We start from the raw sequence: 19849 nt of genomic DNA, 5'->3' as shown, positions 1-19849 counted from the left end.
GCTGGCTGGGTGTCTTTGGGCAATCTCTTTCTCTCAGCCCAACTCACTCCACGGAGTTGTTGTCATGGGGAAAAAAGAGGAGAAAGGAGTATTAGATATGTTCATTACCTTGGGTTATTAAAAAAAATACAGGCAGGATAAAAAATATAAATTATTTTCTCTCAGATATTGCTAACAATATTTTCCCAGAAAAAAAAGAGAATTGTTTTATCGTCTAAAAGAATTCTGAAAATGATACTTGTTGGAATTTTAAAAAGGAGGGATTTGGGGTTGATTCAGGGGGGGAGACATTTCTGTGAATTGTCTTCCCCAGACATAGATGCAATTTTTCCTTTCATTTATAACTCTTCAAATCCAATTGCTTCTTCTTTTTCCTCCTTTACCCTTTTGGTCAAAAAACAAAGCACCATTTACTTTTTAATCGTTGGCACTAGAAGCCCTTCATTGGAAAATACAAAAGTACTTTCAGTAATACTTAGCACTGATACATTAGTAACTTTAGCCCTTTAGTAACAGTGCTAAGTTATTTTATATTCCTCATTTATTTGCAATTGGAAAAGCAATCATTGCATAAAGTAATAATACAGACAAGCCTCCATTTTTACTTTCGTTTTTACCAGAGCAGCAAGTGGAGAGAGGAAGAAGAGATAAATTCAAGCATGTATACTTCTTATTTGTAGCTATGTAATGAAATGCTCTTCAGACCTACTCAGAAATAATTTCCATCCTGTTCAGTGGGGCTAATTTCCAAGTAAGCATGCATATTTTACAATTTGGCTTTCCAGTGCAAAATATTTGTGATAAATCCAATCAAATAGAATTACTCAGTTTTCCTCTACTGGGCACCACTCAGATATGACACACCTTTGCTGCCATAACTCCCCATTTGACATAGCCAATCAGGGACAAAAAAAATTATTTGAAGTCAGATTGAAGTCCCTGAAGTTGAGGCCTACCACACATGGAATGACTGTCAAGGTAAAATGTCCCATAAAGCATCAATATAAGCTTCCCCAACCCAGACCTTCCAGAGTTTCCATAATCATTGAATATTCTGGGCATTGTAATTCCACAGATTTGGAAAACCACCCAAGTCCTGAAAGCATTAATGGTTACCAGACCTCCAGCCAAAGGAGATGTCCTCCATTTTGTCCTCATGCCCCCATCTGGCTGACGTAGCCTTATAATGAAATATTGTCCAGCTTTCTGAGCATCTCTTTAAAAAATAATTGACCGTTTTCACAACTGCCTTTCAAATGTCTTGTGGCCTTGTAGATTGACCTCTTCTTTCTTTCCTTTGTCCATCAGCAGACTCAACAGCCTAGATTTATGTTAATTTCAGCAATCGGCTTCAATCCCAGTTCCTTCCAATTTATGCGCAATATAGTCTGTAGTTCATATGCCCCTTCATGTGTTTCTATGGTGAAATTGGAAAAGCACATCATCATTGATTCTACATTATCACTGGCATATGTTCTTGAAAATAAAGATTTGTTGGAAAAATATTGCAATTGAAAAACCAGTCTTTTTGATGCTGGAAAAAGTAATTCAATGCACTTGTAGGCCTGGGTACAATTTCTGCTATAATCTTTGTCGCAGATGCTAAGAATGTTACAAAGTTAGTATGTCTTCTTTTTTTGCCACATTGCCTTCCTTTCCAACAGTTCGTATCATCCTTTGCCTATTTACATATCTAGTAACCCTATATGCATCACTTAATGATACATTTATCAGTCAATAAGATATAGTTTTCTTATGGTCATTATTTACTTTTCAATGACTGAACATCATAAAGGAAAAAGGCTTTTTCACAGGCACATACAACTTGATGTATTTGCTGCTATGATAAACTCAACCCTCTTTACGATTGCATTCATAGCATCATGCAGCTTCAAAAACTAAGGAAGTTTATTTTGTGGCTCTAGAGAGTATAAGTGGATCCAGCCCTTGAGCCTGGAGGGTTAATCAATTAGCAAGTGTTTAGTTTAAGGAAGGACTAAAGTACCCTGAGAAGAGAAATCAGTGAGACTGGGACAAATGTGTGTATTTGTATATGGGGGAGAGAAAGAACAAGTGAGTGAGAGAGAGAATATATATGTATAGGATATACATTTTTTTCTGTTTTAACGACCCTGTCCTCCTTTGTATCAGGGTGGAGTTGGGGCACAACTAAACAGAGCTTGAACGTTTACTGGCTGGATGCCCTTCCTGACATCTACACGGAGTTCACAGTAGACAATAACTAATTGTACCCAGAGAAAGAAATATCTGCTGCTACCTAGGATCAAACTCAGCCTCCTGATTGTGAAGTGAGATCTCCACCTCTAGGCCACCATTCTGCTCTGTATAGGCTATACAATATATTGTAGGATTTATATAATATTTTGTATTTGCTAAGTGGCCATTCTAAACTTAACTCTCCTTTAAGTGCTGTACAGTCCAAAAATTAATTTGTAAGTGAACATTCCCTGTGTCTGTCTGTTAGATCCCACCAAGTTATTTGCTATCCCCTTCTTACAATTATTGCTTTTAAAGTCAAAGAAGTATCATGTAGTGTTTTCTCTTCAGGAGTGGGAAAAATTCAACTACCCACTACCACCTGAAGCTCACAGCTTCAGACTGTTACAAAAACCTTTCAGGTACCTGGAGGGAACTGAAGTACAGTCATGACATCTGTAAAGAAGATATCTAACCAGCAAGCCTACAAAACTGATGCCTCCTATCACCAACTTTAAACATGCTATACAAGTTGATTTTAAATAAACTGTATGTACTCACTTTTACTTTTATATGATTAAAAAAAGACCACAAGAAACTGCCAGAGTTAATCAATAAGCATCTGAAACGCTATTGCTTTGCAGGGTTATCAAATTCAACAGAAGTGGGAAAGGTGGAAGAATGAAAGGGTTAGCAAGTTTTGTGAGTTAGATACCTGCACTGACATTGAGATGCAAGTGCCAAAGGTTGGTACTTGTGTTGCAAAGTCCCAATTAATTTCATCTTCGAGTGTGAGCACATCACTTTGTTTTATATCAAATGCCTAAGAAAATATATAATGTTAAATTGGGATCCATTTGGGCATGGATGGAATTTGTCATTTTCTCTTGCTATAATATTTACAGTACATGTCATATATCTGAAAGGATTTTTAAGTCTTCATAAAATTTTCTATATAGTTTTGTATAGTTGTCTAAGTGAATATGTATTGTGTCTTTTGTTTTTAATTAGGGAACAGCAGCATAGCATTTGGAGAATGTTAAAACAAATGATTGTAAAGTGATTCACATGTAAGTCAAAGAAATATAAATAACTGGGTTGCATGAAACTATTAAATCAAATCTAACTTGCCTTCCAGTTTATTTAGTTCCTTCTTCATTAAAATACCTTTTCCCTTTATTGATATTCTCCCTGACCCAGCACTAGGCTCCAATGAATTCTCTTGAATATGGCTGTGGATACCCCACTCACCTAGCAGCATGACTGATTCCCTTCCTATGATACATGTCAATGGCTCAGTAGAGAAACCATCCTCCCTCTCTATTCTGTAATACTCAAACACCACCTAAAATATTGCCTGGAGTTCCAGGCACTGTGTGAGAGGAAGGACATTGATAGACTGGTGTGTCTGTCCAGTGGAAAGCAACTAAGATGATAAGGGACCTGGAAGGAGAGAAAAAAATTATGAGGAATAATTGGAAGTGTTGTGGAAGTTCATTGTGGAGAAAAGAAAATTACAGAATAGAATAGAATAACAGAGTTGGAAGGGACCTTGGAGGTCTTCTAGTCCAACCTCCTGCCTAGGCAGGAAACCCTACATCACTTCAGACAAATGGTTATCCAATCTCTTTTTTAAACTTCCAGTGTTGGAGCATTCACAACTTCTGGAGGCAAGATGTTCCACTGATTAATTGTTCTAATTGTCAGGAAATTTCTCCTTAATTCTAAATTGCTTAGTTCTAAGTTACAGAGAGATGACAACTACCTCCCAGTTATTTAGGCTATTGTGTAGAAAATGGACAGAATTGTTCCCAGTTGTTCCAGGAGATAGGGCAAGAAACAATGGACTTAAAATATGAGGAAGTTAATTTCAATAGGATATCAGGGAAAATTCCTAACACTAAGAGCTGTTCAGAGAGTGGGAGACAATGCTCTTCTTCACTGGATGTGTGAATTGGATTGGATAACCCTGTGTCCAGGATGCTGCATTAGTCGATTCCTGCACTAGGTAGGAGTTAGATAATCTCCAAAATCCATTAGAATCCTTATATTTGATGACTGAATAATTCCAGCAGCAGTTCTGCTACCAATCAAGATGGTGTCTATCATGAGGAAGAATCCACTCAAGTTAACATCATAGCCAATGACTCATGCTGTAAAATGACCTGCAAAATGACAGAGTAGTCCTCCCTCTTATTTTCTTTACAGAGAGCAAGAAATACATAGGACCCCCTGTGTTGCAAGTTAATATAAAAGAACTTGACAAGTATTTGTTCATTTGCAGCTTTCTTGATTTTTTTTAAAAAAAAACATTAAAATGACTCACTGAAATGTGGCATCACAGAATCCAGTGTTATTGTCTCCTGCTAGAATCACAGTCTGTTCAATTTGACAGACATGTGACTATTTTCTTCTTGGCTGCCAATCAAGTAATCTTATTCTTACAATGAAAATACTTCATGACATGCCTGTTGTTGTGGAATGAAACTATCTCTCTCTCTCTCTCTCTCTCTCTCTTTCTCTATCTCATCTATCTACATACACCCACACATACATAACTAATTTTAAGAGTAGTTTTCAACCATTATTTCTAGAATTGTAATGTCAATTATGGCATTATTTCAAGTTAAGCTCAACCTATTGTAATTGTCAAAAGAAATCCAGGCTTCAAATCAGTGCAAAAACAATTAAAAAGTATAATGCAATATATGCTGCTAAGCCATGTGTGAAATTGTTTTGTTTTTAAATGAAAGCATAGTAAAAATGACAGAGGCATCTGGCTAAAGCTTATATAGTCTGAAACTTTCCTAAATGCTTTTTTCTTTCTGATCAACTTTTTCTCTCATAAGTCACCACTTCACAATGTATTATTTAGCAAAAGTTGGGGGAGGAGTTCTTGTTTTAGGGGAGGTGAGAGGCCTACAGAGATACATCATGTGACAATAAGGCTAAACATACAAATGCTAGACTTGCCAAGAAAATCTGCTTGTGATCATTAATCTTCAGGATTTTAGTGGATCAAGTTCTGCAGTATATGGAAACCTTGCAGTTGAAGAGAACATATCGTGACCCAGTATTATTTATTGCCCTCCCCAATTATAATCATATATCTCATTTTAATTTATCAGAGCCTTTTCAGAGAAAGACACTCAATAAGCTTTAGAAGAAGTTGAAACTTGGTTAATATTCACCAGATTATCCATCACACCATCATAACGTTCTGCTTAGTCATGAAATCAAAAAGCTATAGAATCTATTCCTATAGATATGCCATGTGATCCAGTTGTATGGATAGAGAAAAATCATAAATTTGGGGAAAACTTTTTTATTCAAACCACAAGCTCTTCTTTCTGTCATACCACTTACTTCTCTTTCTGGAACAGATCCTTTAGATCCTTGTGGCGGGCTATGAATTTCCATATGTCCCATGTCTACCATATAATAGGAGGATTGAATTGTATGCCAATCCTTCTTTCTCCCATTCCCTTCAATCCAGGACGTGCAATATATTCTACATGTATTGAATCAGAGGTGGTACTCATCAGGTTCTGGAGAACTGGTAGCAGAAATTTTGAGTAGTTTGGAGAACCCACAAATACCACCTCTGACTGGCCCCGCCCCCATCTATTCTTTGCCTCCTGAGTCCCAGTTGATTGGCTGGGTCTTCTTTTGTTGCCCTGCACAGGAGAATAGAGCTGGAAAGCAGGTTAGTGGGGTGAGGAGGGAATGGGATTTTGCAGTAACCTTTCCCTGGAGTGGGGTGGGAATGGAGATTTTGTAGTATCCTTCCCCTGCCACACCACCGAACCATGCCCACCAAGCCATGTCATGCCCACAAAGCCATGCCCACAGAAATGGTAGTAAAAACTTTGAATCCCACCACTATAGTGAAGACCCATTCTCAACAATATCTGTGTGGGATATCTTTTCCAGTAAATATATGATAATTTAGGATATTTTTTCACAAACAATTCCAGTGCAGAAAACTACCAATGCTTAATTTCAATTGACTTGGGGAACCTAAGTTGCAAAACTCCAAGGAAGTTATATAAATGTTCTTATTTAATGTTTCTTTTGAACCTTGAATGTTGCACTTGAATTAAGATCATCTCATCTTCCATTTAGGGAAATTCTATCCTGTATCAAGGGACGGTGTTTTGGTTCCATCAATTCTCATCCTGTGCACAATCTGTCTTGCACTCTGGAACTGCATAAATCCAACAGCATTTGAACTTCCTTCCTCCCACACTTCCTCTCGTACACTGTGAGTACTTTGGAACTCTGGCTCTCATGAGAAATCATTACATTTTAGAACAATCAGCAGTTTGTGTCATCTACTGCACAGCGCAATAACTTCAAAATGTGCTTTGCTTTTAGATAATAACTGGACCTATTAAAAAGGCAGTTGGAGATCTCAAGATGCTTCTAACTAAAAATGTAGCTGCACTCTCCATATTAAAGAAGTCCACTTAAGAGACAATCAAAAATCTTCAGAGTGGTCTCATGTCCCAACTCTCTCCAATTTTGGCTACCATATCCTAATTAATTACTAACATATGTTATAATAATTAGCCTCAGTGTTTTTATCTTTTAATTTGGAGGATAGGCAGCAAATGGTTATTTTTCAGGTGGAGTCAAGCATGAATTTGAGGCTGGATTTTTAGGATGAGTTTGGAGAAGGGTTGCTTGTTTTATTTTTATTTTAGGGACTATACTATGATGGGAAACAGTCACTTCAATTTTCAGAGGAGGATTGTTAAAGTGCCATAAAAGTAGACAAGGCCTGCTGGATGCCCACCTCTTGTCTAAAGCAAGCATAAAGCTACTCCAAACACAAATTGTTCCAGGAGCACCTTCCCACAGGCACACAATGCCCCGTTCCTTATGGCATAAGAGATTCTGCATGGTTCCTTCTTCATTGTACAGCAGTGTCAAGGCTGCTTTTAGCATATCTAGAAAATAATATCCATGTCTGTATATTTGGATACAGAGTTCATAAGTAATCTGCAATCAAATGCTGTGGTGATGTATTAAAGAAAAAAAAGCAACTCTGTACGGCAGTCTCAACTTACAAAATAAGATGACTCACTCTAAATTTTGTTTTACACTTTTGAATCGTCATGAGATAAATAAATGATGGAGTACATAAATCCCAATGGTCAATATAGGCAATTTCAAATTCTGCCAAGCCGAGAGTGCATAGGTAATGAATCATTCACCCATATCTCACATAAAACTGCATATTATGGAGATCACAGGGGCTGAATTACATTGCAATCCTCTCTGAATACGTGGGTTGGAGAATGTTTGACAAGTAGGTTATATTCTTTTCTGAAGAACATAATCTCTTCTTTTTCTGTTTTTCATTTTTGCAACAGAACTGCACTACGTAAGCATGCCTATGGAAAGCAACGTAGGTCGCTATTACTATGAAGTTATTAAAGAAAATACCAAAAAGTTTCTGGAATGTACTGTAGATAGGATTTCATATTCCTTATAAAACTTGATTTCACAGAAAATTTGAATTAGTGGAACTTCATTCTTTAACTAAGTTGTATACAAATTTTGGTAAAATATATGTGAAAATGCTTTTCTGCCATTATTCATAAGACCGTTTTTTTAGTTTGTGAAAGTTGTAAAATCTGACCTCCTAGATATCTGAACCTGCATATCCATCTGAATATATCAGTAAGAATAAAATGTGTTTAATGGATTCAAAGCTCTGTTATCTTGTGCGTTTTTGCTACTGTTTAGCCATACCTTTGTAAGATTGTTCTTGTGTGTTCATGGAATATGTTTGTCTAGGCATGTACACACATAGTACTTTCCGAGCTGTTTGATAAGGTGATGAACTGACTTGCAGTCTCCAAAAAGCAAACAACAATCAAATGCCACAATGAAAATACAGGGCCAGGTGGCTAAGTCATTTCTTTTAAAGATTATGATTTTATGCTGACATTCCAGCCATGCTGAGAGAGGGCTCTAAAAGGCAAATCGGTCTTCACAAGCATTTGGGATGGTGGCTCATGTGTTCATCATGTTATGATTCTCCTTAAGCAGAGAATGTATTTTCACTGAAACCTCTGCACCTTTAATGAGTATATACCATAACTATTTCTTCATATTCACAGCAGATTTGAGCAGCAGAATGAACAAGCTAAATACGCTTTGTTGAAATGTAAGGTGAAAAATGGGGCCATCTCCTTAGGGGTTGAATAACGAATCAAAGTAGCTAGTCATTTTAAGGCTCAGAAAGCCTGTTAATTAATTTACATCTCACAGCCATGGATGTCCTAGAGTTTTGTTTTTTTAAACCAGTTATACAGAATCTTCATATATATGGTCATGATGCCAAGATAAGCCTAAAACTATGGTCTTTTTTTTAAAAAAGGAGCTTCTGTAGACTTCAAAAAGTATTTATAGGAATTATAGATAAATTTATGTGCAAGTTTGTCTGGACTCATTAGGTGAGTGACAGAGTATGAATGTGAAGAACAGAAAAAACAAATCCATTTATTCCTGCATTCCCTTTCTCACAATGGCTAACCACCTGCTTCCTAAATGACTTCATGCATTTTTGGACTTGTCTTTGAAACTAGCATTCATACCTTTGCCACCTCTAATCATTGGCAGCCTTATTTTTCATGATTTTACCTTAATGTAGAATAAGATAAAGAAAGGGAACTCATTTTTGGTCTGGAGCACAGGTCTTGATTTACAAGTCTGCTTCACCCATTTCCCATATTAATTTGCATTTTTAATACTATGGAGATGTTCCTCAGATCCTTGTAAAGCTCTTGCCAACACACCTTTTGGACTCCACTTTTTCCAACTCAGAACTATAAGAGTTGCCCAAGTCATTTAACTATTCCACAATAGTTTTAGCTAAGCATCATTTCAAGACATTGTTGGAAATCAAAATCAAAGTTAGTCAGTGCTGCTCAGGCTGTTGGTGTAGCCTTCTACCTGCACCAGGAAGAATAGAACAGTAAAAGTAATTGATAGGGAGAGACTTCCATACAGATCTTTTCCAGAATGCATTCACATTTAGAACTGGCAATATCCTCATTCACATCATCAACTAACCTGCATCTTCACGATGCCACAATTTTGTATATCAAGAACAGATTTTAGAGATATTGTAGAGAACCAATACAAGTGGCATGTTGAACACTAAAAAGGGGGAAAGAGGCAAAATGCACTTCTTCTCATGAACAAGGAGCAGCAGAAAAGGGAAAAGAAGGAAAATGAAGAGCAAAGTGAGAGGAGGAGAGGAGAATTAATAGGGAATCTACTCAATCACTGAACCAGTGATTCATTCAACAGGAAGCACAAAACGCTTGTACAAAGAGACTGTAATCCACAAGTCTGTTCAACACACATACACAGTCACAATCTTTTGCCAGCCTAGTTTAAAACTGGAGCACAGCACAGCTGCCTGAACATGCAGAATGAATTTGGTTTTGCTTCCCAGCATCTACTTTATCTTCATTCACCCAGCAAAGCAGAAATAGTTCTGCTGTGCTGGCTGCCTTTAGTGGCATCTGCAAGTACAAGCAAAAGCAAGTCCCCCATAGGAATTGGGGGGGCATTTGCCTGTCTCCTCCATGAAGAGAAACAGGATATCTCTCTCTCTCCCTTTTGTGCTGCTCCCTAGACATCTGCACAGTCACCTAATCAATAGCTTTTCTTTAATCCATCTGAATATTGGGAATGCAGGATGCAATATTTCCACCTTCAAAGAAACAAAAGAATCACAAAAGAAGTATTTTATATAATAAAATGGTTTCTCTCTTCTCCTTTGAAAAGTGAGAAATCTTTCAGTCAGATGTTTATCCTCCTTGTGCATCTGGATAGGAGGTTCCTAAATTGATCGGAAAGAATGTCTTTGCTAACTAGTTGCTTTAGAAATACCTCCCACTGTTTCGGGCCATTAACCTAAACTCAACAGCTTGATGAATTAATGCTTATAGAGGCACAGTTGGCAGCTCTAATTAAATAATTATGGATATGCAGCTGTAAAGAAGCTGGAATGTGCCATTAGAAAACCAGCTGTCAGTTTTATTGGTCCTCAGAATTTTTGAAATTTGATGTTAAGGGGCTTTCACCATTCGATACATTTTCAAAATAAAATCCCAGGATGCCCAAGAGGGGATTCAAAAAATATTCATACCAAAGATACATCTCAGCAAAAATCAAATATTACGCAGCAGCATGTATGATGTGTCCAGGTATGATTGCTTGAGTAAATGTGCGTTGCATTTGTACCTGAGCCTGATTAGGTTGCATGGAAACCATCCCCTCCCCCAGCTCCCGCTGCCGCTTCCACCTGCTATTGCCACCCCTGTCAGCCCATGGAGCCAGAAAGAGATACATCATTAATATATAAAATGGACAACATGAATCTGTCTTATGTTTAAGAAGTATGAAGTACTAAGATAATACTTAAACCAGAATGTCAATGTTCAATCCACCCTGAAAATTGGAATGGCCTCATCCTCATATTAAGGTAATATACAAATAATAGTGTATAGTGTATCCACAATTGGTCAATAAATAAAGCATAAGAGCGTTTAGCTCCCCAGTCCTGAAAAACATCAAATTCATTTGGAATTGGAATGCTGAGTCAGCAAACCTTTACACCATAAACAGAATTATTGGTACACAGAAACTGATACCGAGGCTTAGAATTTTATAGTGCTTCTCAACAAATAAATGAGCAGCAGCCTTTTATATACCTCTCTGATCTATAAGGATGAGCAGCCTACAGCATTTTTATGACCATCAAATCCCATTCCAATTACTAATTTACTGACTGATTGATAAATGTGATATATGGGGCACTCAGCTCAGAGAAACTCTGACTGGCATATGAGATATAAAAAGAATCTGAAACAATAGAAATAAGGGAAATGGATAACTAGGCAAATAACACATTAATAAAATTGTCACAGCAGCACAGGTTGCCTGGCACCTGGAGAATAGCTAAGTCTTCCAAAACAGCAGGGCTGGGACAACTCAAACCTTTGGAAGGATAGAATTCCAGAGGGGAGATCATACAGAGTAAAAGTATGCCACTAAAGTTGATGCAGATTTAAGGATGAGACCTGGAGAATATCCATTTTGTTGGATCTTATTGGATGGGCAGAATGAATGGAAGACTGGTGGTCCCTCAATAAATAGGGCCTATGCCAAAAAGGATTTTATAGATCACAGTTGCACTTGGCAGCTGACTAGGAAGCAATTGTCCATATGGATAACAGCTCTGCTCATACTACTCTTCTGGATCAGCTGCAGCTTCCAAATGGCATCCCAACCTTGCACATTGTAATAGTCCACGTAAAAGTTGATAAAGATGTGACTGACCATTGGATTGTATTCCCAGTCCAGGAAAGGATGCAACTGTCACACCAAATGTATTTCAACAGTTCCCACCCCACCCCAGCAAAGCAGTCACCTGCTCTTTAAGTAGGTGTATTCCATACTAGTTGTATCCGAAAGGGCACCACCCCATTTAGAATTAAAAATAGTAAAGGTTTCATACAGAGAACACAAAACATAAAGTGACTTGGTTTTTCCAGGGTGGAGTTTAAGTCTGCTTCTGTCCATCCAGATCCAAACAAATAGCACTTGGTCATCCCAAGGAACAGGATATTAGGAGCATATTGATGATACAAACATCAAGTCTTATGACATCCACATCTGAGGGGCCTCAGTTGCAACCATTCCTGCCAGTCAACACCAACATCAACTAGAACCAGATGTGGGGGGAAAAAGAAGAAACCCAAAACCATGCCTCCCACTCGTGTTCTCCACATTCTGTCCAGAAGGATACCATGATCAATAGTTTCAAAAGTTGCTGAAAGATAAAGGAGAACCAGAACAACTGCACCACCACTATATCCCAGTTCTCATAGAAGTCATCAATAAACATGATCAATGCTGATTCTGTACTATGAACCCAGTCTGAGACCTAATTGAAAAGTTTCCCAACAATTATGATTGCTTTAAAATGTTATAAAATATTCCTTGAAAGATTGAGTGCTTAGAGAATTAGGCTGGGGTTAGGGAAACCCAGATTTACCATGGAACCCTCTGGACTACTAAAACTTAGTCCCTATGTCTCAACCAACCTTAAATTAGATATTATCATTGTACAAATAAATTGTGAGGGCCTCACATATATGCTACATTAAGAGCTGTAGAGAAAAGAAGGATATAGGAGTAAGGAAAAAGAAAAATGAAGAAAAGTCTTAAATCCAAGTATGACTACATCCTTGCACTGATAACTTGGAAGGAGATAGATCAGTCAGAGAAAGCCCATCCATTCATGACACCAAGTGACAAGTTGCAACACTAGCACCATCAATCATCAATGATGGTGTGAATTATAGTACCAAACATCCCAAAGTACATGCCTCTACAAGGTTTGTTTGTGTGTGAGAGCAGTGTAAAAATTGATCAAAATAATTATTTGTTCTACAAGTCACATATTTCAAAGAATGGGGCAACAGAAGAACCACTTTTAACATTTAAACAAAAAGGTCATTATGAAATCTATTAGTTAGTAAATCTTACTTATATAAGCATTGTTCTTCATCTCAGAGAAGCTTTTGCTTTATACAAAAACAAAAATATAAATAACATCATCTCTAGAAATATGCCTGGGTGATATGCTGCAAAGGAAACTCATAATACTTCCTTTAAGAAAGTTACATACAAATGAAGTGCTACTATCTACTCTCAGCCATTAGACTTTAGGATCATAAGCAGCTGTCTCTTAGTTGATGTACTATGATTGGAAGAAGCGGTCTTTCAGATGTTTGGGTTCTGAACCATTTTAGGATTTGGTGTCAATATTTGAAACTCACATGCAACTAATATACTGTAGCTATGGATGCCACAACTGAAAAGGCCATCCCTTGTGCCCACTACAATACAATATGTACTTCTCATAACATACTTAACAGCCTCGTTGCTAACACCACCATCACTACCTACCAACTTATTATCCATGTAAATACTATACTGTGAAAGGTATGAGTTCCTAACTGTTAAAACCCCTGTACATCATCAAAACCTTGAAATCTTTTTTTAAAACAATGTTACTGATTTTTAGTGTTGCTTTACCAGTTTAGCATCAAAGTGTTCTAGTCAGAAAAGTGTTCCATGTAAGGCCTCCTGTTGCAACTTTGCAATCATCTTTTAGGACCCATTGCATACAGATCCCTTGATGTATTGTGAGTAATCTGAATGGAAAATTATCAAAATATGGGTCATTAGGGACACTCCTGTTCAGGATTCAGGGAGATCAGAGCTGTTAAATCTGTAGGAGCTGACCAAATGGACTTTAGGGGCACTGATGCTATTCTGAATGACAGAGATGAATCCAATGGTGCATTAAAGCTAGGGGACTTTTTTGTTGTTGTTTCTGAGTAACAGGAGTATACATCATCCAGAGTCATAGACCTATGCAAATCACGAGCCAGCAGTGCAGTCTATTTCCATTTAATAGGATTTCAACCTTTGTTAATTGGCATTGAGACATTGTTCCGACCCCAATATTTCATCTTTTGAATCTGACAGTAAGATTTAGAGTCATCATTGTACTTCAAGGCCCCTGATGATCAGTGTTTTCATATAGATTTTTTAAAAACTCAATATTTAAAAAAAAAATCAGAAAAACAAAATACTAAATTTTAAACAATAATCCAAAAAGAAAATAAGAATCTAATAACAACATGAATACCACTGACTTTAACTACGATATTGGCAATCTCTAATATTCTCTTATTTTCCCGATATAGGTTCAAAGAAGAAATCCAACTCTTATAAAACAAGCAAAATCACCAATAATCAACCATGCACAATCATATATAGCTAACATTCTGTTTTTGTTCTTGTATAATCATATATAGCTAACATTGTTTTTTTGTCTATTACTTTCAAAAATAGGATGGAAGTGTTTTAAATAAATTAACATTAAAGCACATTAAGTATTTGAATATAAAACATGCCATAAAAGTTTCCTAACATAAGCATCCCTGTAAATTACATTTCCAATTAAGTCACTAATTCAAGTATTAGCATTTATTACTGAACCATAATAAGAACAACATTGCAATTTCTGCATTACTTTTCAAAACTGCTATAAGCACTCATTTAAATGCAGAGTAACATGGAAAAGCAATTCAATTTCATATTGGTGTTCACCGAAACTGAAAATCTATTTTGATGAGGATCAAATCTATGCAAATGCTTGTATATATACAGTAGTGGAATCCAACTATATTGTTGTCAGAAAAAAATACCAGATTGTTCAGAAATAGCAAAATCAGATACTAAAACTGAGGAGACTCCTTAAAAAGTCAGCAAAGTAGCCATGATCCTTATGTCAGAATTGTTATTGGAATGTCATTCTTCAGCAACCAGTTACTATTTTAAAATATGTATTTTTAAGAAAAGGGATCCTGTTGGAAAAGGGATGGAATGAGTAGATTTTACTTCCTTCCTCTGCATGAAAGCAAGTTAAATTGTTAGCAGGTGATTTTGCTGACTGTGCTTGATTATTCCAAACACCCAAATTAAATCACATTTGAAAATTTGCTGTAATTAAATCAGCAGTCCCTTTTTGTGAGCCCTGATTGTACTAAGCGAATGCTCAGATAACACATCAGACAATCCAATTAATAGTTAACATAAAAGAGATAGTAGCATCTCTGTATTTTTCTTTGAATGTGCGTTGCACATAAGGAGGATCCAGAAATTCTGGCAGTCTGTGCTGCCACCTAGCCAAGACGTACCCTCGAATTTACAGTCAATCTGTGCTGAAAAGACTTGTTCTAAACTTATCCCCCTTGGACCCTGTTTTCCTAGAATAAAATTAAAATTAAAATCACAGACGGTGAGTCTTGTACGGACTAGAAAGGGGGCCCTCAAAAGAAACAGACTTCAAGCAAACTGAACCAATATCAGACATCATTTGTACTTACGATAAAAGACATATTCTGTGTAGCTGGACCACACTTTATCATCACTGTACTGATTGACAAAAGAAGCCGTCACAGAGGAATTGCAGGCTACCATGTGGAATCCACATTCTGACAACATATCAAAAGCCCGTTCCAGGTGCCTGAACTTCAGGTAGAACCTAGAAGTGTATCTATCAGGAGCTCGGTCTGGGTCTCTGCTTTCATTCAAACTTTCTCCAAAAACTTCTTTGACTAGAGCAATCCTGCCACAAACCAAAATCCTTGGGACTCTTCTGAATTTGGCATCTGCTTGGGTCTCCCTGCCCATGGGGCATGAACCTCTGTAGCCAATGGTAATGAAGCCCCACTTTCTATCCGAGGCCATGAGAGATGAAGGGGCGCATATTCTTGTGTCACTGCTTTGGGAAACCTCCTCATAGTCACTATGGCAATAATCATCAGGGCTTTGCTTGATCTCATCGGGCGTCAGAAGTTTGACCAAATCTGGGAGCTGAAAGTACTCGGCTTCCCTCTTGAGCCTTCCTCGCTCTGGAAAATGGTCGGGCAGGACCACCTGCTTGTCCCTGAGATAGTCCAGGATGTAACGGAATAAGAAGCCATCTCGATCAATGAAAATCCTTCCTTTGGAATCTTTGGCCAGGTCATTGGCTGTCTCCTTTTTGGAGGTGAACATTTTCCAAAGCAGGGAGTGAGGAAGGCCTGTTAACGTGGAGAGGCGAGTGAAGTAAACCTGGCCCCCCACATTCAGTTCTATCACCTCTGGGAAGGGATGTGCAGCAGTTGCTTGTTCTCTAGGAGGGAGGTAAGTTCTGCAGTTTCCACTCAAAGCCATGGTACTTTCAAACCAACCAACCAAAAGTTATGGCAGAGCTCCCACTGACACCCAAGGTTGCAACAAGGCGCCGAGATCCGTTCCCCCAAGGATCTCCTAACATTTAAGGAGCCTGGGATCTGTGGGATGGTAGGGAGGGAAAAATGGAAAGGAAGATGTGGAACTGTTTTTTTCCCCCACTTTTTCTAGAAAGGATGATCATAAAAACTGGTGGATGAAGAAAGCTCAGGTCACAAGATGCAATCAAATAATCTTCCACTAAAGCCCAAAACAGTATGATCAACCCACGATCCCTGTTATTCACAAGCCTGTTGAATAAGAAGAAAAATAGAAAATCATTATCCCCCTAGGCATGGAGAAAAAGATTGAAAGAATAAAAAGCATTTGAGTTACGAAAGCTCCACAAGTCGCCCCTTTAAAGGTAACATTTGCTTACTGCATCTTTTTTTTTTGTTGTTCCCTTTGGATTTCTTTGCCTGTCAGAAAAGGCATTAACTGATCCCTGCACATTTCATGTTGCCCACGGTTCTCGTGTGAAGGAGATAAGGCTCTCCTTACCTTTGTTACGCTGCTGCATGCAGTTCTTCTGAGAAGAAGCAACAACATTTTCGAAGCAGCTCCAGAAGCAACATCGTGGTTGTGGTAGGTTGAAACTAGAGAAGCAGCAAATCCAAACAGGAAAAGGCTCAGAGAAGATAAGCTGAGTCCATTTGGCAAGATCCAGGAAGAAGTTAAGAGTTAAACCCACACATGCAAAAGTTAACCAGGCATAGGCACTGAAGAGAAATAGAGCCGTGTAGCAAGGAACGAGGCAGAACAGGCAAAAACAACATAAATCCCAAGTCAGGATCCTTCAGGAGGGGAGAGAATTTGGTTTTGATGACTTGCAGAAAGCCCAGGTGCTGAGAACACCCCAGGCATCTTTCAGGGGCACCATCCCAGAGCAGTCCCTTTCTCCATCACTCTCCACAGAGAGCCTCTCGTGTCCTCAGCTAGGCTGAGAGTACAAAACTGCAGCAGGTTTGAAAGGCTGCCCAGGGAAGCTGCTCCTGGTGGTTTCACTACCTAAGCTGCTGCTCTGGTTGCTGAGCTGGGTGGTTCCACAGTTCCCAGTGCAGTTCAGATGCTGTTGTTTCAGCAGTGCAGGGAAGAAACCATCCAGGGAAATTGCTATTACATCATCTTAAAGGAATATGGCTTTGAGAAAGCAGACCTGTAGTGGGTGGGACTCATTCGCTCGGCTCTCCCTTCTTCGTCTTTTTTTTTTAAAAAAAGAAACGGCTGCAGAAAGAGAAGCACAGCAGCAGGAGATTGCCTCAGACAGCTCTCTCTCAACCGACAATGATTCCCCAGGAAAGCTTACACTGCTCGACTTGATGGATGAAAAACCTCCAAACTCCACATCTTGTCTCTGGCAGCAGCAGCAGCAGCAGTCGCTGGCTGTGGTCATTCATTTAACTTTTGTCCTTGTCCTAAACCCAGACTTTGTTTGAATAACTTGCTAAACGCTGCCTATCAAACAAGTTTGTTGTTGTTCTTAAGAGCAATGCAGAATATACTGAGCTGAGGTGAGGATGGGTTTTGTTTTACAGAAACACCCACACATACATACACCCACATACACACTGGGGAGAGCGGGGAGAGGGAATGCTAGCCTTTACGGTTAGAGTCAACCTTGTGATCTGTCAAAGCAATGTAGGATGAGAAAAAAAGACCAGAGAGTTAAAAAAAAAAAAAAGTCATTTTATTGTGAAGTCAAAGAAAGGAGCCAAATTATGCCTTTGAAGTAAAATATCCCCGTTCATGTTTACTGAGAAGAAACTTATACACAGCACAATTTAATCCAGGACTACAGTAAACCCCACTGAATTCAGGGAGGCTTACTCCCAGAAAAAAAGCATTGAGGACTGAGTAATATAGAAACAATTAATTAGTGCTACTACTCAACCCAGACTTTTCACTCAAGGCACAAATAACCAGGTTCAAATTATCCGATTTCAGACACATTATGCGAAAACCTAGCTGTCTGGAGAAAACTCTGGAAAAGATGAAAGGCAAGAGACAGAGGACCAGGTTGGGGCCTTGGTGGCATATAATCAATCAGGGCAACTTAACAGATGGAGAAAAAAAATCCAGCAATAACAATAATCCGCAGCATGTCACATTATGCCCTGTTCCAGGATAGCATCACCCATACATGCATTATAGGTGATAAAGTTGAAAGGATTAAATGAAGCTGCTGGTTAATAGTTTCATGGGCTCCGTTACAGGAATAATCAGGATTAACTAAAACAGTTTCTCCCACTCCGCCCCCATCACAAGCACTCTTGATAAGCTATGACTGCTATCCTCATGATCTCCACACAATTGGGCTGGGCATAAGGGAAAAGCTGAGCTAAGGCTTCCTTAGGAGTCTGTCATTTTAAACTCTTTGTTGCACAATGTCAAGTGCAATCATATTTAATTGCTGCTCAGAGGACTTTTTTTATAGGCACTGCAGAAGGGAGGGGGAGGCAGGGAACTAGCAATAGTTCCAATTCAATGTATTTTGAACTTCCATCTTGGAATTCAGGGGATGTTGGCTCAGATTTTACGTTTGCGCTGTTTTAATAGAATCCTTGGAATATTTAAATAGACGCCCTACTGAATGTAGATAATAATTTAGCTATTTGTATTTATTTCGTTTGTTAGCTAGACTGCCATAGACCAAACAATATACTTTTCATTTCGATAAATGTATAAAATAATAAACTTAGGTCTCATTTAATTCAGGTTCTATTTTAGCTTAAATGGCTGTGGGCTGGATAATTGTGCTCCAATAAATAAAAAGGTAAATAAACCAAGTTGTTAGGCAGTCTTCTTTTGCATGTGTATAGTACCACCTAATGGCTTATAAAAGTATTGCATTGATTTAAAAGTTTTCTTTCACAGTGTTACAAAATACAACTGCAATAATATATTAATTTAGTCTGTTGGATTGTGAATATATAATGGACAAAATAGATACTCAAATCAGCTTTTTATGTGAGGGAGAATACCAAACAGACTTAAATCTTGGTGTTCTGTTCACAAATTTTCTTAGAAAAAAATGCAAATTTTTCTGAGAAAATTGCTAAAGACTGATTTGCAAAAATATATTTTAGGGATCTTGTTAACTGCAAACAAGTTTACAACTCATTATTTTAAAATGAGCTAACTGAATTTTTGAAGAAATAGTCAAAGTGGCATACAATACAAAAGCATTGCTCTTAAAAAGAGAATAGTCAGAGATTCAATACAGACTAAATGCGGAAACAAAACTTCTTTAAAAACAGAAGCAAGGAACAGTAAATATATGCTTTTTAAATGTGTTTTTAATGTAAACAGTTAGAAATTATAAAACTGTTTATTTGTCATTTAAAATTCCCTGATATAGGGAATACAAGGGTAAAAATCTTTAGATTAATTTATTCTAATTCAAGTAGGTGCATGAATAGAAAAAAATGTACATACTGTATTTCCATGTATGTATTCCTAGTTTGATGCTGAAATAATGAGGCTAGAATGAAAATCAGATAACTGGTATCCAGGAGTAGGCTTCAAAAAATTTAGCAACTGGTTCTCTGCCCAGTTTGCTGGGTGGGTGTGGCCATGGTGGGCATGACCTATTTAGCCTCCTGCACCACAGCAGGGCGTGGGGGGCATTTTTGCCCTCCCTGGGTTCTGCAGGCTTTCCTCGAGCCTCCAGGAGGGTGAAAATGGCCTCCCCGAGCTCCAGAGGCCTGTTTCTGGCCTTCCCAAACTTCCAGGAGGCCCATTTTTCACCCTC

At 38.1% G+C, this 19849-nt stretch overlaps 1 protein-coding gene across 1 annotated transcript in view; it reads right to left on the bottom strand.

Annotated features, from left to right (window-relative positions):
• KCTD16 (potassium channel tetramerization domain containing 16) overlaps positions 1 to 17164 on the bottom strand; it is a 188836-nt gene extending 171672 nt beyond the window's left edge. Inside the window, exons 1-2 of the mRNA XM_026696114.2 lie at positions 16600 to 17164; positions 15210 to 16349 (exon numbers count right to left, since the gene is read on the bottom strand). Coding sequence (XP_026551899.1) covers positions 15210 to 16041 — 832 coding nt within the window. The 5' untranslated portion in view covers positions 16042 to 16349; positions 16600 to 17164. The remainder of the gene's footprint in view (positions 1 to 15209; positions 16350 to 16599) is intronic.
• Between the last annotated feature and the right edge of the window lie 2685 nt (positions 17165 to 19849).

Source organism: Pseudonaja textilis, chromosome 2, assembly GCF_049901715.1.
Source record: "Pseudonaja textilis isolate UNSWEBS1 chromosome 2, rPseTex1.2, whole genome shotgun sequence".
Lineage (NCBI taxonomy): Eukaryota > Metazoa > Chordata > Lepidosauria > Squamata > Elapidae > Pseudonaja > Pseudonaja textilis.
Note: the sequence above shows the minus strand (reverse complement) of the source record. Positions and strands in the feature narration are given on the sequence as shown.